We start from the raw sequence: 27,199 nt of genomic DNA, 5'->3' as shown, positions 1-27,199 counted from the left end.
TACAGCAAGGCAAAACCTAAAATTTTTTTATTGGACAAGAGGGTATGCTTGTAAGCTAAAAATTGCTTGGAATATGGAAATTCACTGGCAGACACCATTGTTTCCTATGAAGCTTTGCAGCCTTAAATTGGCACGTGGAGTCATGGCACTTGAGCCAGCACCACCAAAGCCGCTGCTAAGTTCACCATTGAATTCATCAACTAAGAGACTGAACCCTCCATTCAGGCTTGTTCAAGAGTGAAAATCCTACTTCAGATCTTCCTGAAACAGATGAATATTCTTTCTTGTTGGACTGCAGCTGCACAAGTGCTGTGCAGTGTTGAAACATGGTCAGTTTGATCTTTATAGGCAATAGATTCTGGAAACTGGAGGAAGTAAGGTCATCTAAGTCACTAACTTTATTTGTCTATTCTAAGCCAAAAATGTATTACCGATGGAAGATGGCTGTTGTTGAGGCACCTATAGTGGAAGCCAGATCCACCTAAAAATCAGACTCCTGAAGAATGTGATATCCATATTTTACTGAGAGTGAGTGGCCTGACCTACTCCTGGGTTTGCCCAGAGCAGAGTTCTTGTTTAGTTTTGTTGTTAGAGATTTTTAAGACAATATAAAAAAGACTCTCAGTAAAGCTGGGTTAGACCTCTGTTTTTATTGGTAGAGCTACTCTCACTTTTATCAGATATTGATGTCTTCCTGTTGTAAATACCCAGAATTCTCCCGTGTAGGCAGACCTTTGTGCAGTGGAGTTATGCTAAGGGCTGTAACAGGTCATGACAGATACAGCCCATCAGACACCTTCCAACTATGTTTTCTGCACACTTCCAGCTCTGAGAAGCTGGTAGGGATCACTGGATTGGTTCCAAGTACAAAGTAGAAGACAGGAAAGTCTAGCGTATGTTGAGAAGTATATAGTAGGTTTCTACCTCATTCAGAGCAGCTGCGCTGGGAAGCCATTTATATAGAGGCTATGTGAAAGGAATTTGTATGTGTTTAGAATGGCTATATGTATATATAAGAAAGGTAACTCTGCATGTGCCATAGATTTCTGTATCATAAACAAGTCCTGTGAGGAGCACAGGTGGAGCTGGGAATAGATGTATGTATGCATGTCATAAGCAAATTTAATTGGGGGATACGACTGTCAGTGCAGCTTGAAAGAATCCTCTGAATTCACTGTTGCAAGCATGTATGCTGGCAATTTATGTATTAGCTCCAGAGGGAAAGAATTATGTCTTCAGCAGACAGCTGATGAGTCTTGGTACCCTTTTGTGAGCCTAATTGACCTTCTCCTGTAATCACTAATCCTCATCCCACCCTGTCTGTCCCCGAGCTTTCCAAGTGGAGTACACTCAATCTTTTTAAACATTTTGAAATGGGCAGTCATAGTCTGTCATCCTGCAGACAATAAATTTCCACTGACGATCCCTGCATGAAAGAGAGACAAGAGAGAGGTATTAGTGAGCCAGAACTGCAGAAGATGCTATACAAGTAAGAGTAACTTTATATCAGGCATTATGGCAACAAAAATATCTGTCTGCCATTAACCAACTTTCATCTGAGTGCTCTGTGTTTTTAAGAGCTGAAACAACATTAATTATGTGTGATAGTTACATTTCCCTCACACTCCTTTACAAGATAAGAAAATCAGCTCTCTGAATAAGTAGGTCTCTGAGTATCCTTCAGAAGACAATGAATCCTGATGGTGATCAATTCTGAACTGACTTAATCAGTGACCAAGAGGAAAAGGATGATTCTGTCAAAAGTTATTGTCAGGTCATATATTGTTCAGCAATGTGTAAAAAATGAAAAGTACTTGGGTGATTTGCAAGCTATGTCTAAGAGGGAAGTTATCCATGCAGCAAATTTCACTTTTTTTTTTTTTTTTTTTTTTTTAATATGTCTTTACTAGGTCTTCCAGTTAGTGTCCTTTAATAGAGATCTGAAGAAATCAATAGTGAGAGAAATAAAATTCACTTTTCATCCTTGATCAAATCACATGTGAGGAAGAGTGATGGGTTTTAATGTAAGGAGAGTTTATGCTCTTCCCAGTTTATGAGTGGTATTCTCTCTCAAGAGAGTGATAGGAAACCTAACAATGGTTAGTAGGAAGTGTGACTGGAGCAGTGGGATTCAGCAGTGAAGGCCAGTGATTTAGTGTCCAATAGCTGCAACAGGCTACAAATTTAATTTCCTCCTTAGCTTATTGTGCATTAAATTTTCCTTTGACAAATAGGTATGAGTTCAGAGGATCAAATACTGTCCTGCTGTGAAGGGAATGTTGAATTTAGGCTTCTTGATACTGGCTAACTTGAACTTAGATCTAAACTACAGCCCTTGAAGATGGCAGTTGCCATTTATATTGGTATTGGGTTGTCCTCTAAGGGGTTTCTGATAGCTTGAATTCTGCTAATAGTGATGTCTTAAAGCTAAGGCATGGGACAGATAATGCTGCTAGAGTGATTTAATAGGAGTTTGTATTTCAAGACCCCTGCACCAAACTGGGGCCAAACTGCTGCCTCTCAGGAGTGTACTGAGGCCCCTGAGCCCAGATTTTGGTATTAACTGTGCTTACATGGTGTCATTGACTGGGCAACACTGTTCTGGAATAAAACTAATTTGACTCTTAAGCCTTGTAGGTATAAATTTTGTACCTACCCTGTAGGTATAAAATGTCTCATTGCATCTTTTGTTAACTGAGGTTTTTTTATTGGAAATTTACTGTGCTACTAAGCTACAAGTTTATCCAGAGTGTCATTTGGAACTGGGTCTGTGTCATGCTCATCAGCAAGTATGATGTAACAGTTATATAGTGTTCAGCTTTGGTTTTCTTTAAATCTTTCCTAGATGTTTTTAAATTGTAATTTCCTCGTGAAACTGTTACCAAAGATTAATGAAATGCAAGATTCATTTTTAGGTTTATTTTAAGAATCCCTTATTTGGTCTATGTGCATGCTCTTCAAAGACAGTTATTACTTTTTTGGTCACCAAGTTACCAAGAGAGATAAAAAAATAAAGAGGATGCCTCTGTGGAAAGCAGGATTATGTTGGTCAAAGTTAAGGTCTGCAAAGTTTGCACCTGTTGCCAGTGAGACTTTCAGTTCAAAATCTTAGGTCAAGTAGTTTTTCTAAAATAGGACATTGTGAAATTGAAAGTCAAGCTCTTTAAAAAATATGTATTTTAGCTGCTTGCATTAATAACATGCTTTATAATACTGGAACAGTATTATTTCTGAAGCTGTCATTTCAGTGTGGACTGGCAGACACTAGCATGTATGTCCATGGTTGATGCATTTATGGCATATTACCTTTTCCTCCCCTGTTACTTGTGTTTGAGCTCAAGCATAAATGCCCAGCTTCTCAGGATGCAGGCAATTACTTTGTATTATTGCTGCTGTGTGCTTAATTCAGTAGTTCTCAGCCTGTTTCATCCCTTACAAGTTTACCAATGGGGATGCAGATGCCATCAGGAATTGCCTTATGAGGCCTACTCTAGAATATATCTGAACTTGCCTTTGCAGATCCTTAACACCAGTTTGTCATCCCCTCCCAGTTGCTAAATTAATGTATTTTCCTTGGATTTGGGAATCAATATTGAACTGTCACTTTTGCTTTCCAGTTGTCATGTGCTGTCACATTTGAATTTTTGATGTATAGAGAAATTTCTTTTATCTCCAGATATTGTTGAATAATCTGTTTCCAATTCAGTTAAAAAAATTCCACAAATTTCTATTCATATTGAGTTTGACAAAATCCTCTTTCATCAGTCATATGAAATGTATTAGGGACCTTAAATAGCCTATAATTTAGCTCAGCTGAGCTTGGTGGATGTCCAGCTTGTCTGGGTATTTCAAACATACTTTACTGTTGGGGTACCTGGCTGTTGAAATATTTTTCAGTGATGATGCCTGAGCAGTTTAGAAATAACTGGCTATCCAGATCACCCAAATAAATGGAATAGAGGACAGTTTTGTCAAAGAAATGAGTTTATGACAGTCTGCATGTGCTATTGTTATACTACATAGCAAAGGACAAGTTGTGGCTCTTACCAAGAACACCTGGTAATTCCCATCTCCCTGTCCAAGACACTTGCTGCAGGTTGGGTTGTGAATGTTCCAGTGCTGCTCTCTGGACTCAGGAGACTGACCCAACCAGATCACAGCCACCTAACAATGCTCCACCAGGAAGCCATACCATCATCACTTGGCATGTTTCAGAGTTCAGGCTGAAGGTATTATGTTGTTTGGTTTGTGAGTTTAGTTTTGGAATCTATTTTGCCAAGGGTTTGCAATGTGCATGATGTGTACGTGGGCAGCTTCAGTTGTTTACAACCTGCTTCACATAGCCCATGTCCTCTGAAATTTGTCTGTATCGGTCTGTCTAACAAAAGATATTGCCCTTTCCTGCAAATGTTCCCTTATTTATGTCCTTAGGTCATCCTGTCTGCATCAGTGTTATCACCACACTCCTGAACAGGCTCCCAGAGATACTTCAGGCCTTTTCTAATTCTTTCCAGCTGCCTTTGTAGACAGTTCTTTTCTCCTTTTGACCTATTTAGTCTGGAAAATGTAAATAGTAACCACTTCTGAAGTCTGTACTTCAGAAGCAAGCAGTTAAAACCTTTGATGATCAACAATAACTCATTCATTCCTGATACAGAGGCATGGAAACTCATAGAGAATGATTACAGAAGTGTTGGTGGGGATAACATCATTCTAAACTTTCCACGTCCTTTGCCACAAGCATCACATGCTGTTTCAAATATCCTTGTATCAACAGTGACTTCAATGGAGGCTAATGTCTTAGGGAGTAGGAAGGGAAGATATGATTTCTGCAAGTTTATTGAAAGAGTCTAAAAATACCTACCTGTTTGGACTGATTGGAAAAGCTTAAACTGAAATACCTTCAGAGGCTTCTTTTTGCCTCTTGTTAGTTCAAGAACATTGTCCATCATGAACTAAATACTCTGGACACAAGTTTAATGTGCTTGAAAATGAAGAGCAATTAAGAAATGTTCACATAGACAAGTGGAAATGTGCATGCTCTAGGCAGGCTGAGACTCAAAAGACTTTTTCCTGCTCCTGTTCTGCCTCATGAGGTGCAAAGAACCATTAAGGATGACAAATCTTGGTGACTTTTGTGATTCATACTGCTCAGGAGGAGTATTACAGCCTGAGTCTGAATTCTGAACTGGTGTAGCAAGGTTTATTTTTTTTTCACTTCATTCTCTCAGCAGCACAAATTGTTTCTTGTTGTCCTGGAAGCTGAGGGCCAGAAAGTTCATTGGTGCAGAAAACTTTTCTAGTTTGCAATACACAAAATATTTTCTCTGTAGTTTCAACCTGTTACTATTGCAGGTGTATGACTGCCACCAGCGCAGAGATAAGACAAAGGTGTGCTGGTGGCTTCCTCTTTTAGGCACTGTGGTCCTGTGAGGACTTGTGCTCCAGATGTACATTCCCATGGTGCTGCCTTTGCTCCTAACCAGTTGCTCCACTGCCACCCTGTTCTGAAGTCTGCCTTCAGCATTCAGAGACAGAAATGTGCTCAGAGGCATAGGCTACCTTGGCTGCTTTGCTTTCCAGGCTTGTCCTTGTGATTCCAGACTTTACCCTGGTCCACATCCGATGGAGTCTGGATTCCAGCTGCAGGGGAATGAACTGTCTGCATTATTTCCCCTACTCCCTGCCACAACCATGAGTAACAAGGACTAAGGATAGCACTGGGGAATATTTAAGATGAAAAGCCTGGAATGGGTTTGTCCCTTATGACCTTGTAGTTTCTTTATCTAAAGAGATAAATAGATACCTTTGAGTCAAGTATCTGTGAATGTTACTATTCCGCTTGTAGGAAGAATTTGCAGACATGGCTTCCATTTGGTAATAAACAGGATAATAACGTGTTTTAGCTATGAAATTACAGTTATGGACCTGCAGCAGTCTTACAATGTGTTGTCACTTCTGGAAAAGCCTCCTTATTTTAGGTAACCTTTTGGCTGAGGGATCCCTCAAGTGAACTTTGGCAAGCTGAGAGCACTACAGTGACAAAAGCACTTTAGTTGCTTTGAGTGTTATTAGAGACAGCTGAAAATATTGATGTCTTTGAAGTCCCACCTCTCTCTTCTCTCCCCCTTCTCATGTAGCCCATCTTGGCAGAGCAGTGCAGCACACCTTGCCTTGCTGTCTGTGTTATGTTTGATAACAAATGCTTTCATATACTGGACTGAGGTGCCTAATAAAAGACATCAGCAAAGAAATAGCTCACGACTGATATATTAGAGGGCAGCTTGAAAGAATCAAGATCCCTCTCCCAGGGATCAGTGACTGCTTACACTCTTAAACCTGCTCTGTTAGGATCTCTGTAGCCCTAGGTAGACAACGGTGTGGGATTTATGCTAAACCCAAATTTTTAAACTTTGCAGTTGTGCATAGTAAAAAAGGGAGAAACGTTCCTTTTTAACTGAATGGAAAAATTGTGAATCCATTTGCATGACTATGACTTCACTAGCCATAGATCCTCTCCCAAGAGGACTAGCAAATGCCAAGAAATGACCAGAGCAAGAAAATGTAGTTAACTCATTTTCTGGAAAGGGATCAAGGTGTGTGGCACTGCCTGAATTCCTGGAGTGGCTTGAATCTGTTAGAATCGTGCAGAAATGGATTGGACAGTGTAAAGCATTCACATTGCAGTTTGTATGGTCTTAACTTAGCATGCTGGTAGAGTCCCTGTTTCTCTGAAAAGTGGACCAAAATATGTCCGTAGGGTATTTTTACTGAGCTCAGTGAAATATGCTCCAACTAGGGGTAGGTGAGACACTATACTGAGGTCTGTTGCATTTTGTGAAAGTCAGATTCAGCCCAACCTACCACTGCTGTTATTTTCACTGCTCAAATGGACATGGCAAATGATCACCATTAGCATGCCCTGCTGCTGATACACCACTCTGGACAAGGAATCATATGTACTGTGAATTTTGGTCCTCAGAATTACTACCTTGATGCTGAGTACCACAGCAGATGGTATGTAGCTGTGGACTTTTGGGGGAGAAAAAGAAAAGACAGACTTTTAAAAATTTCTCATGAAAGTGATAAAAAACAAACCTGTGCACAGCAGAGAAAGTTGTGGTTGCCCCACGGATGTAATAGTCGTAAGTGTACATCATCATGTCCATATCTTCTCCATAGTGTCCTGGATATTCTGTTGTTAACCTTTACATTAAGGAAAAAGAAGATAATATAATTCACCATCTTATAAAAGAGTCCAGTTGAATGATCAACTCAATCAGTAGATTTCTCCTGCTTCTTTGAAAGTTCTTGTTTCTTAACAGCACCGCAAGATACAGTCTCATGAGACTGCCTTTCTCCTCTATGCAACTAATTCAGGCAGGTATTTGAATAAAATTCAGCAACTTTAGAACAATTATGAGCAAACTGCAGTATTGGAATATATGCATATACACCTGCAGCTCTGATAAAAGATAAAATCTGCAGTTCAGATAAAAGCAAATTGAACAAGAAGATAAAGCTCATCTAGTACTTATGTCTTTGTTGCAGGGATTTGCTCCAGCCTCTTGTGAGTCTCTGGTTTGCAGCTGTAGACTGCAGTAAACGTTGCCAAGTCAAATGACTCTAAGCGTTTCTCCATTTATGAATTATATTAAGTGAATGTAACAATTAATCCATTACTCTTTGTTGTTTCCTCTTTCTGCCTAATTTATAATGTAAAAATATGGGCCTGGACAATATTTGTGCAGAACCTCAAAGTGGTTCTTCAATTATTAAGCAAATGATGATTGCTGCTTCCCTGGGAAATAGGCAAGTAATACTGTAATTCATTTTACAGATAATGAGCAGATTCTGAAAGGGGCTGGAACCTTGACCAGTACTTTCTGTCAATATTATATTTGAAGTCTGAATGGAAACCTGGCACTCCTTGTATTACACCATTCTACATGGGAGTTTCTACTGGAATTGTCACCTTCACTCTGAAATGGCAAAGAGAAGCATCAGGTTCCCTGTAAGGGAGATGCTGTCCCTGTGGAAATAAACAGCCCAACTCTTGTTGAGACTAACAGGGTTAAAACACCCTTACAGAAATCCTGACAATCTTTTCCTGACTTAATCCAGCCCAGCAGCAGTACTTGAATTATGCTTGAAGGTGATTCAAGCACATTCCAGCCAGCACTTGCACATGTTCAGATTTTGTTAAATCAGTGGAGTTTAAGCACAGGTTTAAATCTTTTACTCACTAGGAATGTAGTTAACAGGATGGATTTGAGTTTTTATGAGATGCTTTGGGTGTATTTGGAGCCCAAACCTGTAACTGTTGCAGAACTCAGAAGCAAAAGTTTACCTAAAAAATGAGCTGCTCTGGGCTATTAGGTTGCTTTCCAGGTCATATTCAGCTTTTGAATATGAAAGATCATTCAGTTGGAACATCATTCCTAACAAATAATTTTTCCTTGACAAATGAAAAATGCATCTGCATATAGAAACTCAAGCATGACCTTATAAGCACCTCAAGTCTAATCAATCAAGTTCATTGAATATATCTTGTTCTCATGCCTCCTGTTCTTTGGCCATGACAGTCACACACAGATTCTGAGTTATAGTGCAAGGACACCCATCCCAGAATGTGTTTGGGAAGCAGAAGCTCAGGCCTGGTCACAGTGTCTGTTGTCAGAGTTCTGACCAAGGACATGTGGATGAGCAAAGCCCTTGCAGTGCTCTGCCATTGGTAAGAAATAACAGAAGTATTTCACAGGTCATGCAGACAGATGTTGCAGAATAGGAGAAAGAGAAGAAACCACAAACACTTCCCACTCAGCCAGAGGAGAGTCCCCATATTTAGTTTACTAATTTGAAGCCGGAGTGTCTTATAGAGCATCTTCAGAAAATCCAGGGTCATAGAAGGTTTTAAAAATGAAGACCAGCTATGGATCAGCATTTAATGCACATTCTGCAATCAACTCCAGGTTTTGACACTTTATTTAGCTATTATTATGAGAAACCACTAAGATATGTGTTTTTATACATTCTACCAAATGTGTTTCATAACATCTGTTTGGCACTCAGCAAGGAAAATGTTCTGTAATATTGACCAGCAGTATGTGCTGGGCAGATGAGACTGTGTGCAAGACAAGGTTAAAAAGCTGGTTTTTGCTCTACTCAGAAACAGAACTGAGAGCCAGTTCTTGGAAATTCTTTCATGGGCCTCTCAGTTGAAAAGTAGATCTGATGACAAACTTCTGATTTGCTGTGGTCTCACAGACCTTTTGCAAAGGCATGCAGTGTTATTCTGAAGTGCACTGGGAGTCTTCATTTAGCTTCCCTCTCTTTTCTTTCTGACTGCTGTCATCTTCCCCTCCCTCTCTATTTGACTCTCCACATTACCATGCAGCCTCTTAAGGCTCCTCCACTAAGAAACGTTCAAAAAACAAATCTATGCAATTACTAAAAATAAATTATTTGGGGACTTGAGCTGCTCTGAAGTGTGTCTTGTTTCACTGGCAGATGCCCACTGACTCCTTTTGTTCTGGAGAGAAGAATTATAAATAGTGCTATGACAGCAGTGTTCAAGTTCACATGAGTCTGTGTGGCCTGGATAATTAATTTCTCTTTGATGATTGCTGTACTCATTTCTGAAACTGTTCCCCTAAGCCCCTGCATTTCAAGGTTGTCTGGCTTGCACTGTGTCCTTTAGAAGAAAATGCAATTGATTGTCCATGTAGCAGGGCTCGGTAGTGTGTCCCATTCCTTTTCCATTATCTCCATTTTATGAATCCTGGTCTGTACTTAGAGATGCCCTAGTGTTTAATGCAAAGGGATAGTCACTATGTGGTTTTCTCATCATAAAGGGGAGAAAGGTCATATAAGACAGCCATTGAGGGTCTTCCCAAAGTGGTCTGTCTGGCACAGGACAGTGGTTCCCTCAGGTTTTGTTGTAGCTTGGTCTGTACCCTCAGTATCAAGTACTTAACTGAAAATGTTAAATGTGAGCTTGTGAACTTGTGAGCCACCCACATGGCCCCACAGACACATAATTTATTTACAAACATGGTAGCATTTGTAAGGCACATGTGGCAATGTATGGCTTGTATCCGAGAGGAGTCACAAAACAAATGTGAGACACTTTTTGCCCTAGTTAGTGAGGATTTGCCTGCCTGTGGGCTTTTCATTTGGGAAAAGTCACCCACAGTAACCTTCACAGTGCCCTGTAAGCACTGCTGGGATTGAACTCATAGCAAGAAGAATTGGGCTAGGGGAGCAGCGAGAAGCCTGGGAATTTCCAAGTGCCCAAAGTTGCTGCTGCAGTTTGGGGTGTTGTATGACCAAGCCTGTGGTGGTAGGTGGCAGGGGGCTCTAGGAAAGAGGTTGGCAAAGCAGCTGTGAGAAGATGTGTGTTATAGCAATTTTGGGCTCTAGGCACTGAGAAATTTGGTGCTAAACGAAGTCTGAGGGGCAGGGGCCAGCAGGGTGCTTTTAGCGGAATTGTTTGTTAAACCCAGATACACACATAGGTGTTAAGTTTAGGGAAGGACTTGTAGGGGAGAAAAGAGTAATGTGAGACTTTAAAGTGGTAGTCTTTTCAGTCTGTGTGATCTGATTGCAACAAAATACAGAAAACAGGAGCTCTGGTTCAGCTTTTCAAATCTACTTCTGGATAGTATCAGGTGTATGATGTTTGGGCACAAGAGACGTGAAGCACCAGTGACATTGTGGAGAGAGGAGAAAGAAGGTAATTCTGTGTTAAAGTCTGGGGAAGGAAATCTGGTGATAAGGGCTGTAAGTAGTTTGGCCTGTGTGTGAGACAGCGGGAAAAGTTGACAGAGAAAGGAATTTTCATAATGGCATTTTTAGCTAGAATAGAGTTGATGTGAAGTGGTTTATCTTTTCAGTGGTTTACATTGCTCCAACCATCCACACGTTTTTCTAATATATTTCACTATAATCCTATAAATCTTGCTCAGGGTAGCATATGTATTGAAAAAAAGGCATTAAATCTTTACCAGGGTTACTGTTGTTTTTATTTTAATCTGAAAACAGCTGTGTTGTTTGTCTTCCATGGTGAAGAATTGCTATGGTAGAGATTAATAGAAAACACAGAGTTACTCATTTAGCACTGAGAAGAATGTTTTGTACTAATCTACAGTGATCCGTGGCAGTCTTTTAACAACTGACTTTAGAAATAGTTATGAGTCTATTATTTACCAATAAGAAGATCAAGTACACCAATGGCCATAGTATGTACAGCCTGCTGATTAAAGAAATAAATGAGAACTGTGGGTGTGCCTTGCTTTCAGAAACCAAGCAGACAAAAGAAATGAGTCTTAAAATATGAGATAGAGGTAGAACAGTTTCTGGCTCCAATTGTGGAATATACTTATTCCCTGATAATAAGTACATGGTTTTGGAATATCTTACACTGTTCAGTTCTTGTGCAACTTACAGTACTAACAAGATGAATGGCTTCTCTTTAACCTTAATTTCCCTCTTTGACACTGAACTCTTCCTCTAACAATGCCCCAGCCAAAAGAAAGAGCTGTTCCATTTCTAGAGGGAAACATAAGCTTTGACATTAACTTTCTGACATTTGAGGACAAGGAGTGCCCCTAAAATGCCTTACTTTCAGATGGTATTTACAAGTACTTCAAGAGCATGTCCTTCTTAAAGGAGAAATTTTTTTTCAAGACCCACAAGCCTGCAAGTTGGATGCAATGAACACGGGAATTATATGCCTCTTTAATCAATTTCAACTCTTCCTCCAGCTGGAAGACAGAGATCATCTGCTTTAAAAAATGCATCCTATGCTGAAAAGCCAAAGAAGGTCTTAGTTAGCTGTTTTACAGAAATTCCAGCAGCTGCTCTGTGTAGATCCCAGATTGCCCGGCTGCCAGGGAACTAGAGGTGTCCTGGAGCTCCTCTAGAGATAAGAAGTTCTCTTGTGTGGCCATGTCATGTGTTTTGGGATGGAGTTCAGGCTCCAGGCTCTGAGCCCACAGATTCAGACAGACACATCACTGCTCCTGTTCCCACCGTGTTGCACTGAAAGCACTCCTGGGGCTGAGGAGCCACGAGGCTGACACAGTGGGAGCAGAGTTCTTCCAGGCCTGCAGGAGCTTCTGCAATGCAGCTACAAGCAGCAGCAGCAGAGAGCTCAAGGCAACTTGTGCCTGTCCCTCAAGAAAATAGGTCCAAAACAAGTTGGCCAGATTTCCAATATCAGATCAAATGTGTTTCTCCTAAAATGTCTCTGAAAGATGGTCCTGCAGATTGAAATGTAAGGTTATATTTGATGAGTAATATTAAAAAAAACAACAAAAAACAACCGCCCTCAAACAATTAAATAGCTTTTAAAAAATGGAAAAAGAGGGGAGGGAAATTGGGTTCTCCAGGCCTGCATGTTTCCATGACATCTATTCTGAGTTCACCTCTTGGATTTGCATCTCTGCTACTGGTTATCTCTTCTGAGAAACCTGGATAGGATCACATCATTTTCAATATGTCTTGTGTGGCAGGTTGAATCAGGAAAACAAATAAGTACTTTAAACCCCATAACTCTTGGAAAATGTAATTGTTGCCTGGACAGTGTCACCATGACAGAGAGCAGCCAAAGCTCCAGACAGACCTTCTGGCATTAAAACTGCTCCTTGTCTGGAGTTGGGAAACAGTCATAAACAGTCTGTGCAGACTTGGGGCTGCTCTGTGACATGTGTTTGCTTTTCAGAGTATGGAGTCAAGCTTTCATTTCCTGGCAAAGAGAAAAATCGGGGCTCTAATGGGACCACTTAGTGACACTGTCTCTGCATCTGTGATAGATTTGCTTCTTTATGGTGCAAATCAGCGCACAGTTTATTTAGTGTGGTAGCATTCCCTAGCCAGGTAAAGTAAAGAGAGCTTTTCTGCCTCCTGTGAGAAATGCTAATTATTTTCAGTAGGTTAAAAATGTGCAGAATCCATGACAAGTCTTGGCATGATGAAGAAAGAAACTAAGTACTTGTAAAAAAATTTACAAAGCAAGTGCAAAACTATGAGACTGGAAAAGATTAGTACATTTATTTTCAATATGAGTTTACTGTAGAGGTAAACTGGGAATTAATGGTGAGAAGATGAGCTGTAAAACAGAACTATTGGGTTCAAAGAGTAAGGATATAAATGCTAAAAAATAAAATCCTTCTGCATGTATTTGACTTCAGTCATTCTATTAAGCAAAGTGAAAGTAAAGTGTTGGTTTCAGTCAGCATGATGGTATTATAAATTAGTATTCCAATAAATAACTATCCATTTTCAAAAATTGCAGGGATATTCTAGGTGTAAAAACTAGGATAAATTCTAACAAATCAGTTGCATGGCTCATGCACATAAAGAAAATGCTGTCTTTATTCATTGTAGGATCATCTCACTTCAGGAGGAATGTAGTCCTGAAGCAGAAGAGACAAGAAAGACCATACATAAGATCAGCTTTTCTACTGTTTTTATATTTACCAGAGAGGTCTGTATGGAGACAACTGGAAGAAGAAGGAATCAAATACCCAATGTGAGAGGTAATTTGAAACAGAATTTTGTCTCACCTCAATATTGTCTGTTTTCTTAAAAATGCATTTCTGCCCACATCTGGTTTCATACTTAGGGATACATTGCACATTGAAAGTCAAGGCTGCTTGAAAGTCAAGCATGAATTTTCTTTGAATATGGATTTTCCTGTGTAATGTACGATCCACAAGGTAGCACCATCATTGCATACTTTCCTGGCATTACTTTTCCACATAGCTATATACTAATAGAAGCCTTTGCATGAAAATAAGCCTATTTGATTGAAAAATAGGAGTCAGCAGCAGCTTGATTGCCATTTCTCCACAGTTACTTTATTTACAATGAGTTCCTGGAACAGAACAAATACTGTTATAGTTTGGACCAGAAACTGCAATAAATAATGATACACTATACACACATTTTTGTTGTGTCCTACTTGCATATACAATGTGAGGTCTTATTCATGGTAGAGAGTTACTTTGCAGTTCATTTGGAAAACATATTCTTTCTGTCAAATACATCTTAACCAGTGCAAGATACAGACCAGAAGAGTTATGTGCGAACAAGGTCTTGTGACAATGACTTGGAAATGCCAATGAAAGTTAGGTTCTGAGTGAGATCTCCTGAGCTTAGGGGATGGGAAGTTTGGTTTCTGTACACTGGAGTTTAAAAATTCAGACAAGTCACATCTGTGACTTCACGAGAAAAAGTGAGTCCAAAGCGTGGGGTTTCACACTACCCCGGTAAAGTTCATGTTGGTTTTATGTTACCATAACAACCAGTACTCTCCCAGAGTACTACTACACTGTCTAGGCAGGGTAAGAGAGTAAACCAGAAAATAAACCATTCCTAGCAGATGATAGAAAAGAGACCACTGTTTTGGAGGAGAGACCTTATCTACATGGTGTGGGTCCTCCAGTAAAAAAGTCCTCCTATGTGGGACCCCAGGATGACTCTGGTGAAAAGGGGCTTCAAAAAGTCTCTGCTACAGCTCTCTGCTCCAAACAGGGCCAACCACAAGGTCAGGCCAGGTTTCTCAGCTTTTATTTGGTTCAGTCTTGAAAGCCTCCAAAGAGCCTCACTGGGCAATCTGTCCTCATAGAAGAAGCAGTTTTCTTGACATCCCCCTGAACTGGCAGTCCTGCGCTCAAGCACATCAGCTGCACCTCCCAGTTTGGTGTCCCATGCAAACTGGGCCAGCATGTGCTCTGTTGCCTCCTCAAGGTCATTGATGGAGACATTAAGCAGGACAAGCACCCAGGCAGGGTATCACCCTCTAACCACTGCCCTCTGAGCCTGTTAAACCACCATGTTTTAACCCATTTAATTAGGATCTGTCCATCCAGACCCTATCATCCTAATTTGGGTAACTGTATGTGGAAAGAGTATATATGTATATACATACACCTTGCTAACCCTAAAGGCAGAATGTTTTCTTAATGAATCCATAATCACAGACTATGCACCAGAAGCTTTTCACAAGCCAGGTGACACAGCTTCCCACCAGTTTTACAGCTCTCCCCTTCCAGAGGAGTGCGAGTACATGGGATTTCTACCCTGCTTAGAGGGAAAAACTCTTCACCTGTTTTTGAAATGCTGCATTTTCTGCATGGAACTGCAGGTGAACTATGTAAGGCTTTCTTTCCCAAGCACAAAAATGGAGAGCTGTCACTGTTGGAAATGGAAGGACAGTATAGGAATCTGCTTGCAGCTGAGATGAAAACTAAAGGCTTCGGTAACCCCAAACATTTATATTAGGATTTACCTTACTCTGAATGCCAATTTACAGAGCAGAGACAAAGCTGTTCCCAGTTGTCAAGACAACATCTGAGGGAAGCAGAACTGCCAACAATAACAAAAAAAAAGTCAGAAATTTCTGTTGTCTCTCTGAAAATGTATGCAATATTACAGGGTTACAAGAGCTTTGGAAGAACTGCTTAAAGTCTGAGTGACTTTCCCTCAGAGGGAAGAGCCTGGCAGGCATGAAAATAAACTCCCAGGTAGGGAACATCCATAGGCAATGTCTGCTGGAAAGGAGGCAGAGGAATGTTCAGAAGAATATTCAAAGACTTTGTTACAGAATTCCTGCAATTTAAAGGCATTAAAAATAATAATAATAAAAACATTTCTTTTCCTCCTGGCTGCAAGGAGACTGAAGGATGAAAAGCAAGGCAGTGCTGTTATCTTTGGCCAGTAGCCAGCCAGCCAAGTAAGACCAACAGGCACATAAACAGTTTGTATGCATCTCAATGGGAAGCTTCCTTCAAAGCTGAGGTCTGGGAAAAAAGATTCATCACAGGTTTACTTTTTTATCCCCTAGTTTTTTTGGGTTTTTTTCTTAAATAGAGATGGGTTATTCTTTATATCGCTGAAAACAGCTAAATTTTAGCTGAATGTAATCCCAGAGCATAAGATTATGAGTTCCCTTGAACAGAATGGACAGGAACAATATGAGCTGCCTCTACACATTCTGCTCCTGTCTTTGGTATTAATTTAGAGAAACCACACCTGTGGTGTGCTGGGAAGCTTGGGATGCATAGCTCATTTTTCCACAATCTCTGTTAAATTGCCAGCACCAGTTGTGATTCTCTGTTGAGAACACCTTTTTCTTTTGGGTTTATGATCAGTAGCTCATTTTGGCTTTGACAAAATGACTCTAAACAGTTTTGAGACAGGAAGCATAGCTGTATGCACTACTAACATTTCTTCTGAGGTATAAGTTCACTTTTGTAAGTCATTGTGGCACAAATTTAGATGTTCCTACTCCAGTAAATGTGCTGGATTTATAGTGGGAAAATGTCATTCCACTTTGGAGACTTGTGTCATGGTTTCCAGCTCAGCTAGGCTGATGCTGATCCCCAGAGCTGTTCATTGAGGGCCAGCTGCTGAGTTGTGCTGTTCAGTGTAACTGCACCCTTATTCCCTTCCCTTAGCCTCGGATCCTTAAGAATCCTGTAACAGACTGGAAATAACGTGCTTAGCTCCATGAAGCACAGTTAACTCTTTTTCAGACAAGGTTTCTGACAGGTCAAGCAGCCAAAGACATTGATAGGGACTGTTGGGGGAAAGAAGCTCACAGGTTTGGTGTCTGCCTGAACTCACCAGCAGGAGTACGGGCATCTCCGGCTATAGCGGCAGCAGTAAAATTGCCATTCACGGTCCAGCACCGATGGAAAATACTGACTCTGGAAACCAGCCACCAGCCCGTTGTTTGAGCAGGTTTGATACCTAATAATGAGGGCAAAGAAGAGAACACACAAGGAAAACATGGTATTAGATTCCTTGATCGTTTCAAGCACTTCTCAAAACAGCATTAACTTTTTTGATATAGAGTGCAAGTTAAGGGTTTGACTTCGTGCTGAGAAACACTGTTTGCACTTGCTGTCTCTAGAGTAACTATTTTCTATAAGAAACAGCAGTAACCAATGTATTTACATTTATGTTGCACTTAAAACTATTTAATCAGGCTAAAGCATTTAATCATTCTAATATGTTAACCAGGAAAGAAGATTGTTCTGGTGTTTGTATTCTCAACTGTTTACAAACCATGAGACTGACTTTAATATTTTTGTCTATGACTGTTAGTATTTGAGGACTTGGGCTTCATTGAACTAACCTTTTCAACTACTTCTTTACCAAAAAAAAACCAAAAAAGTAAAAACTTTGAGAAGCTATTTTATAAAATAAGTTCATTAATTTCTTTAATTGTTTTCTTTCACAACTATGTATCTCTAGGAGAAGGAATTCTTTATTAAAAACATTTAAGCTTATGATGAAATCATTATTTGATAACAATCACATAAGGAGAACTGTGATTCAGATATTATGTAATTTTAAGGCACATAAAATTTATGACTGGATTTTCAAAAGAAAAATCTGCTGCTTCATGCTTTCTGTGAGCTCAGTAATTCTATCATACATACGTGTGAATCACTGCCTTGAGGTGGAATAGACATGGTCTCAAAGCATGCATGCCTCTGTCTGAACACCCTGCAACACCGTAACACTGATACCTAAAGTAATTCAAGTGGTAATCAGTTTGAATAGCTTGAATATAGTCTTGGGGACTAAAGACAAGGAGCTCATGAAGACAGACAGGTCATTAGTTCAGCTATTGAGTGCTCCTTCTCTCAAGCACCCTCCTGGACTCACTGTTTCCCTATCGTGAAAATTACACTAATGCCTTTTCTTCCATCCTTTTCCATTTCTTTCTTTCTTTCCCTTTCATCAAGGAAAACCTGCAGCAAACTTTCTCTGTGATTTCATAGAATCAATTACAATGATATATCTGAAAATCTGAAAGACACTTTCAGAGGTAAATTGTATGATTACAAATACCAAAATGGTATTTGTATGTATGATTAACAAATACCAAAAAATCTCCCTCAGTTTCATTCAATGACCTCATGATTTATTTTCACTACCTGAAGTTCCCAGGAGGGAAAACATATCATCTAGCAGAGTTTGGTGTTAGGAAAGTCATTCACTTGTGCTCAGAGGTGTTATTGCAAAGGCAGCATGAGGCTGAAGTGTTTGTATGCAAAAGCTGAAAAACTCATCCATTTTGACCGGTGCAGTGATGAATTTCCCTGCCTAGTTTTCGGCTTCCACTTTAGAACCCAAGGGTCTCTTCTCTCTCTTCCCTTGAGCTCTGTTGTTCAGCCAAGAGTGTTTACACTTGTTTGTGTCCCTGTATCTCCCACGCTGATGGGGCCACATGTACTTGTTGTGCTTTGTGAGACTCTTTTAAGGACCTCCAGAGTTCAGCCGTGATGGGGACTCTGAGTTGCCATGGTATCACACTGAGTGTGGCAGCCTGCCTCTCACTCAGAGGATTTCAGCAGGACTTTGATAGGAAGTTGTTCTGACTTTTGGCACATAGGAACATATGGCTAAGACTGTGTAAACATGTTGGATAGCTGCAGATGATTGGTGTTATCCTGATGGAAGAATGATTGATACACAGCAATATGCCGATTGGTTGTACCTGTTGCAAGATGAGCATTGAACTGTGTAAAGTAGCAACAAAATTTCCATCCCTCACCCTTCCAAGTTACCTGCGTTTGCACTGCTCAAGTCCTTGTGCCCCTGGGAGATTTTCTAGCTCTTTTGCATAGGTGCGATATTGGGAGCACTTTGTTTCTCCATTTCCTTTGTGTTTACTCTCAGAAGCTCAACACTGCTCTACAATTTCCCATCCCCACCCATCAGGGTCTAATATTCCTGCTCATACTTGTCTTCGTGGGAGGTTCTTCTTTCTTTTCTCCTCCCACCTGCTCACATTCAGTCTGGGAAGTCCTGTCCTCTTTCCCACTGTCTTTGTCCTACAAAAGTTTTTATTTTTTGACACATTATTTTCCACTAATATAGTCCAGTTGTGATGGAAAGATTAATTTTGAAAGAGATGTCACTCATGAACACTTCTCTCTGTAGTGAATTGAGAAACAAACCTACCTAGCATGACTCTCCTATGCTTACATGCACTCATATTGGGGAACCAGATTTTAGGATTAAGTTTGATTAAAAAAATATAATTGGTATTGCCTTAAAAATTAGTTTCTTAGATGGAAAGTATACCTGGACATAAACAATGTTTTATAATTAAATTGCAGCTTTATTTTAACATATTTAAAAGTAAAATTTGAAATACACATTAATGATCATGTTCACTTCTCTCTTTGCTTCTGTCTCATATACACAAGGTCCTGTAATCTATTATTCAAGCTCAGTATTAGGTTTAGGAAAAGAAAGTTAATAGTGATGTTGAAGTACTTTTCTTTAGCTTTGAGATAATGTAAAATTTTTTGCCTTAATCTTTCTAGTTTTCAAGTAAAATCCTTTCAATACTCCCTCAAAAATGAAGAGATGCTCTCAGGACTTGGAGTGCTTATTTGCGAGCTCATATAAAATATTTCCCTCTCTTTCCTTTTCCCAACTGGCCACTTTCCTACAAGCAGAAAGTAATTCTTCAAGGGAAACAAACAACCCCTCCCCACACACCTTTTCAGTCAGTTGCCCTATGCATTAATCTGAGAACAACACTTAATAGGTCAGAATTTTTTCATTCTCTGTCCAATTCACTACTTTTGTCACAGCAAATCCTGATGCAAGCAGGGTGAATAAAAACTAGTGATTCAGGAACTCTGATTTATAGCCAAGTGAAAACAATGCTTTTTTTCACAAGACCCACTCTTCAGCACTTTTACTATAAAGGGTAATTCAGTATTCAGAGTTAATGTGACTGGATTCTCCTCACTCCTGAAATCCTGACATTGCTAAGAAGAGAGGAAAATGCCTCTTACAAGGTGAATGCAGAAGAATGTGAGAAACTGGCTGGGGTTGTGTAGGATTCAACTTGGCAGTGGATAGGTTTTCTAGTTGGCTCAAGTAGTGAAGTGTGAAGAGTTGCCTCTTGGATCTGGTGCTGGGAGAAGAGGAGGTGAGCTGGCTGGTAGTGGGGAGTGAGAAGATTGGTGGTGAAGATCAGGGGCACTTGGATGGGAAGTTGCCCTTGCCTTGGGTACAGATATGGAAAATGACAGTGTTCCACAGAAAGCCTCATTCTGGGGGGAGTTCTGTGTAGTAACAGGGATATGGTATCTGAGACTTTCCTGGCTTGCTGTGATTCCTGTGAAAAGCCTCTCCTCTGCCAAATCTTCTTCTGAACTGGTTAATGAGTGTTGTATAGCTGAGGTGTGTCATGGCAAGCAATCAAGGCATGTATCCATGTTACAGATTTAGTTCAGGTCAGAACTGCTTTTGTTCTTCACTGGTGAGCTTTTACCTGTGAGATCAAACAAAAGCTGGCATGAAACAAACCCACCCAAAATGCATATGTGAAATTTGGATCTGTGCATGACATATTTCACCCTATAGATCCTCTTAAATTATGCCACATTATTTGCAAACGTCAATAACAACTTCAGCATGTTCCTCATTGACTCAACAGGTATCTGCCAGACTGAATACAAACATTGCTTACAACAATAGAATTGTTTTGAGCAATGGGATCAGTTTTGGTGACTCTTCATACTTATGCCTGCATCTTAATTTTGCTCTTTGCTAAGCAAAGCCCCACAGTGTTGTGCCCCTTCTAATGCTGGTGCTGTGTGGTCCCCTGTTCCTCAGCTACATCAGCACCATGTTATTCTGAGGATGATAACCCAAAGAAGCAGCCTGTTCACTACAAATCTGCCCAGGAAGCCCAAGTCCAGCTGCAAGAAGTGGTGCTGTTAGAGCCTGCAGTGAATTCCTGCTGCACTGACTGGGCTGGTGCTCCGTGAAGCTCTCTGGAAACACGCAGAGGCTGACTCACAGCTCAGTAGGCACTGGGTCGTGCTGCACTGAGGGTGATGGGTTCCTAATAACAGGGTAACCTGAGAGTGTCATTCCATGTCCCTGGGGAAGGGAGGCCCTATGCTGCTTTCCTGAGCTTTGTGGAATGTCCTCCCTCTGTGCAATAGTATTAATTGCATGGTGAGAACAAATTCAGTGGTCAGTCTGTTACAGGTGAATGGGGAGACATAAGAGGCTGAGGGCAGGCTCAGGACACTTGCAACTCTGGCATCCAGTCAGAGGAAACGACTTTTGACTAGGCCATGTCACTCTCCAAAAGCCAATTCTACAAGGAGTCTTTCAAATCTGTTGGAAGATCTGTTGTGAGGTGCTGAGATGTTGTTATGACTTCCACATGCCAAAGGCAACCTCTGTAACATCTTCAGCAATATTTTCTTTAATTCAGGGGGCATTTATAACTTACTTTTTGCTCCCTGACCACAGGAAGGCAAGGCCCTTTTCACCCTGGTAATTTCTTCTTGACAGTAGCTGATGAGGCCTCCTTTTCTACAGAAAATTCCTGTTCTCCTCAGATGCTCCCACTGGACTCAGTCCACTGCAGCTGTGCTAAATGGACTTGTAGCGTTAGTCCTTTAACATAAACTTAGGGCTCTGAAGAAAATTAACTTGTTTTTGTAGACAGTACAAATGGGAACGTTTTCAAAGAGCAGCTGGATTTGGTTTGGGTAATACAGCCTCAGATTTGAAATTTGGGATTGGTTAGAGACTGGAAACAAAAATAGTTCCTACTGATATACTAAGGTGTGCTGCCAGAGCCTGAACAGAATGATCCTTTGCTCAGTAGTCTCTCTTTGCACCTAGTTTGTGAGCAAAGGAGGGAGAGAATGGGAGTGGGGAAGGAGAATCTAGATATCTGTTTTTTCTAAGTCTCATCTAAACACTTTCTCAGAAGTCTAAACAAGGAAAAGAGGCAATAAACATGGAGTAAATAGCTCTTGGCTGGAAATGCTTCTCCTTTTTGCTTTACAGCAAAATATCCTCAATATCCTCATATTCTGGGAGTATATTGAGGATATGGCATGGTTTCATCTGGATCATGTAGTGTAAACCAAACTTATTTTCCTGGAGGGAAGAGTTGCTTGTCTTCACTTGCAAGCTTTTGTTCCTTTGTTTGTGTGAACCCTGTCTTTTGGTATGATAGATTTCAGGCAAGAAAAATATTTTTTTCTCAAAACCCTTGTTCAGAGACTGGTCTATAGAGACAACTCTGTAGTATTCAACAAAGCAGCGAAGAATAGTCTCACCCTCGATCACTCAGACCTTAGGTGATGAAATATTTAAACAAGGTCAAAATTTCTTCAGTACAAATGGAGATAAGAACATAAAATTTGTGCTCCCTGAGAAGATAGGATTCTTTGAGAAACTGCAGCATAAAAAATAGTAGAATTGCAGAATCAGGATATGCTCTGGAGACTTTTCCTTACCCCAGGCATGAGTATTTCCAAATAATCCAGGAACTGTTTCCTGCTCCCAGTTGTTCTCTCTGTTGAATATCATCTTGGTTAGCAGATAGTTAACGTTACTCTGAAGGAGTAAGGTGTTCAAACAGATTCAACAAAGCCTTTGTACATGTACTTAACTTTAAAGTTATTCACAGATTAGTGAGGCTGAGAAGGCATTCCTATCATCTGATCCAATCTATTGCCACAATTTCCCCTTAGCCTTGTAACCAGTTCACAAGCTTCTTGTGTCCTTTCAGCAAAGCACAAATGCACATAATCTCTTCAGAAGCATATGGACATATATGATTAACTTCAGAGGTCATTTATGCAGTGAAGCACCATAGTTAGATGTAATCTGAAAGGCCACTAGGGAATTCTAGGTAGTGGTCAGAAGGGATTGGTCTTCATGAGTCTGCTTGTGAAAGAGATGGGGTGCCCCAGAGAACAGTTTTTAGAGTACCTGTTATGTCCATTGACCCTGGAAAGAGGCAAAGGTCATAACTAGGCATTAGATGCCTAATGTGGATCTGTGTCATTGTCCTCTTTCTGTTGAATAGTTTTTCATATTTGAGGATTCGAAGTTTTATGGTTCAGTTGTCTAAGTCTGTATAATCCCTAGTGTTAGTGAAGGAAGTAAATTTACCAGGAAGCTCTGCCAGTGGTCCTCTCTTGCTCCAAACTCTCCTATCCTTATGGTCCCCACATCCATTTCTGTCATTTTGCCCCAAATACCGAAAGAAAATAATGAGTTGGAGACTCTTTCTTCTCTCTTTTATATTCTCTCTTCATTTTCTCTCTTAAGGTTTTCTTTATTTATTGTCTTTTCTAAAGAAACCTCTCTTGAGTTTGTCTCTATTGTGCAGCTGCACAGAAGTCAGGAATGGTAATTTGAAAATCACCATTTGAATTTTGAAATGCCATGAGCAAAATTTGTCAAAGGTTATTTTTTTGGTGTTTCTGCCAGACTAGATTTTCTGACTAGGGTTCTGGCTGAGAAACCAGAGGGAATTCAGAGAAGAGATGTAGGTATGATCAGTACTTGCTTAGGATTGTTGGAATATAATACCTCCAGATGAGAACTAGAAGAATGTGTTTAGCCTGAAAGCAAAAGCATGTGTGAAGCTGTGTGGGTGAGGGAAAGGCATAGCTGCTACCTATTATTAAGTAAAAGATTTTACAAAGGATGCAGCAAGCTTGTTCTCATTACTCAGTGAAGGTAGGGTAAAGAGTAAAAGGCCTCAGGTGCAGCAGAGTAGCAGCCTTTGGCACTGGCTCCCACAGCATAGAAAAGCTGGAAGCTTGGACAGATTGTGGAGTTCACCATCCCTGGAAGTGTTTAAGGCCAGACCAGATCTGCCATTCAGTTGACCTGGTGGTGTTTGGTCATAGGTTAGACTCAATGATTTCCAGTCTTTTGTGACCTAATTGATTCTGCAAGATTTTAGCAAAAACTTGGCAGACTTGTAGTTACTGGTGGTACAAGCAATTGACTATCCCTGGATGTGGTGTGTAAGGTGAGACAAAATACTCTGTGAGACAGAGCTAAAGAAGGAACATTTCAGTCCATCCTACAAAGATGGGAAATGAACTAGCAAGTCCAGCAGAGTACTGTGTCTGCTGACAAGATAATGATGTACTGCTCAACCACCAGCTTGTGGGGTGATCAGCAAGGAAGAGAGCTGGCCAAACAGGAGCTATTGGTACAGATGGTGACTCACATTTGTGGTCCCACTTGAATATTGAGTGAATGTGTTTAGAATTGGGGATGGCTCCAAATAGCACTGAGGTGGATGTGGAAGGGAGAGAGAGAAGAGGGGCACCTATGAGAAGTAAGAATGCCAAGAGGGAAGGCAGGATTCTCAAAGGTTCCCCAGAATATATTCATGCCATCACACTGATTTGAGGTTACTCTGGCCTAACTTTCACTCCAGTCTGGATGAGACTGCTGGGTTCTTGGGCAGCAGTGTTGGCATGACCAGGGATGTGCTGGCATACTGCAAACCTCTCTCCATGAAGCACTGCAGATACAACTAGCTCAGCCCTGGGGGTGGGAAACTGAAATCTGCAGAATCCAACCAGGCAAAAATAGCTAGGATTTATGGAAATGGCCCAAGTAACTAGGAGCACAAGTTTACCCTTGCAAATGGATATGTGCTCCCTAATGGGAAGGGAAGGGAAGGGAAGGGAAGGGAAGGGAAGGGAAGGGAAAGGGAAAGGGAAAGGGAAAGGGAAAGGGAAAGGGAAAGGGAAAGGGAAAGGGAAAGGGAAAGGGAAGGGGAAGGGGAAGGGGAAGGGGAAGGGAAGGGAAAGGAAAGGAAAGGAAAGGAAAGGAAAGGAAAGGAAAGGAAAGGAAAGGAAAGGAAAGGAAAGGAAAGGAAAGGAAAGGAAAGGAAAGGAAAGGAAAGGAAAGGAAAGGAAAGGAAAGGAAAGGAAAGGAAAGGAAAGGAAAGGAAAGGAAAGGAAAGGAAAGGAAAGGAAAGGAAAGGAAAGGAAAGGAAAGGAAAGAAAGGAAGTTGGACTGGAAAGGTGAGCTAATGAAGAAGTACTAAAATAACTCAAAAAACTAGTAAAGGGAGAAAAACAGAGATAAGCAATTAAAGAGGGGTTGAAAAAGAAATACATTTGGAGGAAATATAGGGTTTACTATAGAAAAAAGTAGGCAACAATGAGGACAAAGTGAAAAGATTTTTTTAAAAGGTGAAGGAAACAAGATTCAGATAATGCACTGTGGATGTAGTCATGCTAAGCATACAGAACACAGTGATGAATGGTTACATAGCAGAAGAAAATTTTCTGTACAGACTTATACAGTATCCTGTTTGTGAGAAGTAAACTTGAGCAATTGCTGCCAGGGATTTTTAGAAAGAGAATAATAGGTTTATTTTGAACAAAAGAAATGTTTCAAAAATAATTCAAAATTATTATTATGCAAAAAATAGAAATTGCATCAATGTATAAAAAAAATAAGAAGCCATCCAGAATTATCACAATGTGTTCTTTTTGCTTGTTTTGCAGCTCTCCCTGTTTTTTTTCAAATCTTATTCCAAAATTAAACATAGGGTCAATCATTTTTTCCCTTAGCAATTGCATCAGCCATAGGCATGTGTCACATGGTAAATGAAAGAGTATTAATAATTCAGAACAAAAATTTGAATCATATAAAAATCAGAAACTTCACATTTCCTTGCTAACCTATTCCCATATAACAAAATTCAAAAAATCTCATTGCAACTCCTGGGACAAAACCACTTCAACTATTCAAAAATACTCATTCCTGCATGCATTGCATTCTGTCCAAAGCACATTTTAATCCCAGAGCTGTCCAAAACTCTGTTTCCCATTTCATGAAAAAAACTCAGAAAATAATTAAATACTGGGTATTCTGCCCAAATATTAAATACTGTACAATTTCCAGAAATTATTGCAGCCACATAATGTGATCACCTTTCCCCCCAAGGTTGATGGAAAATGTAACATTTAGTTAAGCAAATTGACAGTATTAGGAAATTAACGTGATCTGCTATCACCATGCAGATATTTATGCCACCACCATTGCTTGTTAGTGTGGATTTTTGGCTCTTGTAATAACAGCACAACTAAAAAACAGCACTTGTCTACACCTAAGCCAAAAAGCTTAGCAACAGAAACACAAAGCAAAGAGCCAGTGCAATACAGAGATTATTTTTTCTAGTGATAAGAGCATGAGGATGGAGTGAGGAGTTTGGCAATTTGTTTCCCAAATAGTCACTGATTCAGTGTGACTTTGCAAGAGGGACTTTATGCTCTCCTCTGAAGTAGGTCCTTGCCTCATTTTCCTTATCATTGAAACAAGAGTGAGACAGACCATATCACAGCTGAGGTTGTGAGTGACCAAAGGACATCGCATTTGTAAAGCACACTGACACCCTCCAGCAAGAAGTTGCTACAGGGAAGGCAAATGTGAGGCTGATCAGCTCCGTGCATTGTGATTAATGAGTCTTAAGGCACTGAAGCCTGCTGGTTATCATGGCATTCATATGCATTTGCATTGCTCTGACCACAGTATTAAGACCCGCATTCCACAGGGGTTATCAGGGCTGTGCCCTCCAGGGATGCTTGGGGTTATCCTACCATTCGGTTCCTGCCCTGTTGATCTCTTCCCACCAGCACTCTGTCGGCTCACCGAGGCTCTGGGATGCTGGCATGCAGGCATAGTTCCACAATCTGTCAGAGCCTTCCTTCTTGCTGAAGACGCTTCTGACGGCCACGATCACCTGCCCATGTGGGCACTGAAAGTTGAAACCTTGCCGGTACACATTGACCCATTCATCATTATCTCCATAATTATAGGGACCATAGTAATAGTCACTGTACTGGCCCCATGCCACAGTCACCAGAGGCAGGAACACACAGAGAAGGAAAATGTCCATCCTGAAGATGTTCCTGGCTTAGAAGTGCCCCTCTGGGTTGTTGGGCTGGCCCTTTTATATTGCCTCTAACATTTGGCTTCCAGATGTTATGTTTTCAGATCCAAGCACAGTGTGTCATTGCTTAGCAAACCTTCTCTGAGCTACAGAGACGTCCAATTACTTTTAAGGTGGAATTCTGCAAGTACAGTAAGACTGCAGTCCTTAAGAGCAGGGTCTTCCCACCACCACAAACCATCTGATATCCTTTACTGCAGAGCTACTGTACACAGCAAGCTGCATGTCATTTACAACTGACACAGACATCCCTCTTTCACCCTCAGGACAGAGGTTAAGCTTGGAAATGACTTTATTTGAAATTAAAGCTCTATTTGGGGTTGCCGTTTTCCATCATTAGTAACATGCAATTAAATGTGACCCTCTGTGTGTGTGTGACCATCCTCTTTTTCCTAAACATGTGTGTCA

The 27,199-nt window shown here is 40.5% G+C and overlaps 1 protein-coding gene across 1 annotated transcript; it reads right to left on the bottom strand.

Annotated features, from left to right (window-relative positions):
* DPT (dermatopontin) lies at positions 1–26,774 on the bottom strand. The gene is made up of 4 exons (XM_058861040.1): positions 26,439–26,774; positions 16,633–16,758; positions 7,099–7,206; positions 1–1,426 (listed from the first exon to the last, which is right to left on the bottom strand). Exons 1-4 carry the CDS (start codon positions 26,735–26,737, stop codon positions 1,360–1,362), a joined length of 600 nt encoding a protein of 199 aa, XP_058717023.1. The 5' UTR covers positions 26,738–26,774; the 3' UTR covers positions 1–1,359.
* Between the last annotated feature and the right edge of the window lie 425 nt (positions 26,775–27,199).

This window comes from Poecile atricapillus, chromosome 1, assembly GCF_030490865.1.
Source record: "Poecile atricapillus isolate bPoeAtr1 chromosome 1, bPoeAtr1.hap1, whole genome shotgun sequence".
NCBI lineage: Eukaryota > Metazoa > Chordata > Aves > Passeriformes > Paridae > Poecile > Poecile atricapillus.
Note: the sequence above shows the minus strand (reverse complement) of the source record. Positions and strands in the feature narration are given on the sequence as shown.

Excerpts from the sequence above, each read along its gene's own strand:
- DPT (XM_058861040.1), bottom strand. The coding sequence starts at position 26,737 with ATGGACATTTTCCTTCTCTGTGTGTTCCTGCCTCTGGTGACTGTGGCA. Across the intron at positions 7,207-16,632 it reads AGATGCCCGTACTCCTGCTG|GTTAACAACAGAATATCCAG; the intron begins GTGAGTTCAGGC and ends CTTAATGTAAAG. Across the intron at positions 1,427-7,098 it reads ACTTTCTCTGCTGTGCACAG|GGATCGTCAGTGGAAATTTA; the intron begins GTTTGTTTTTTA and ends TCTTTCATGCAG.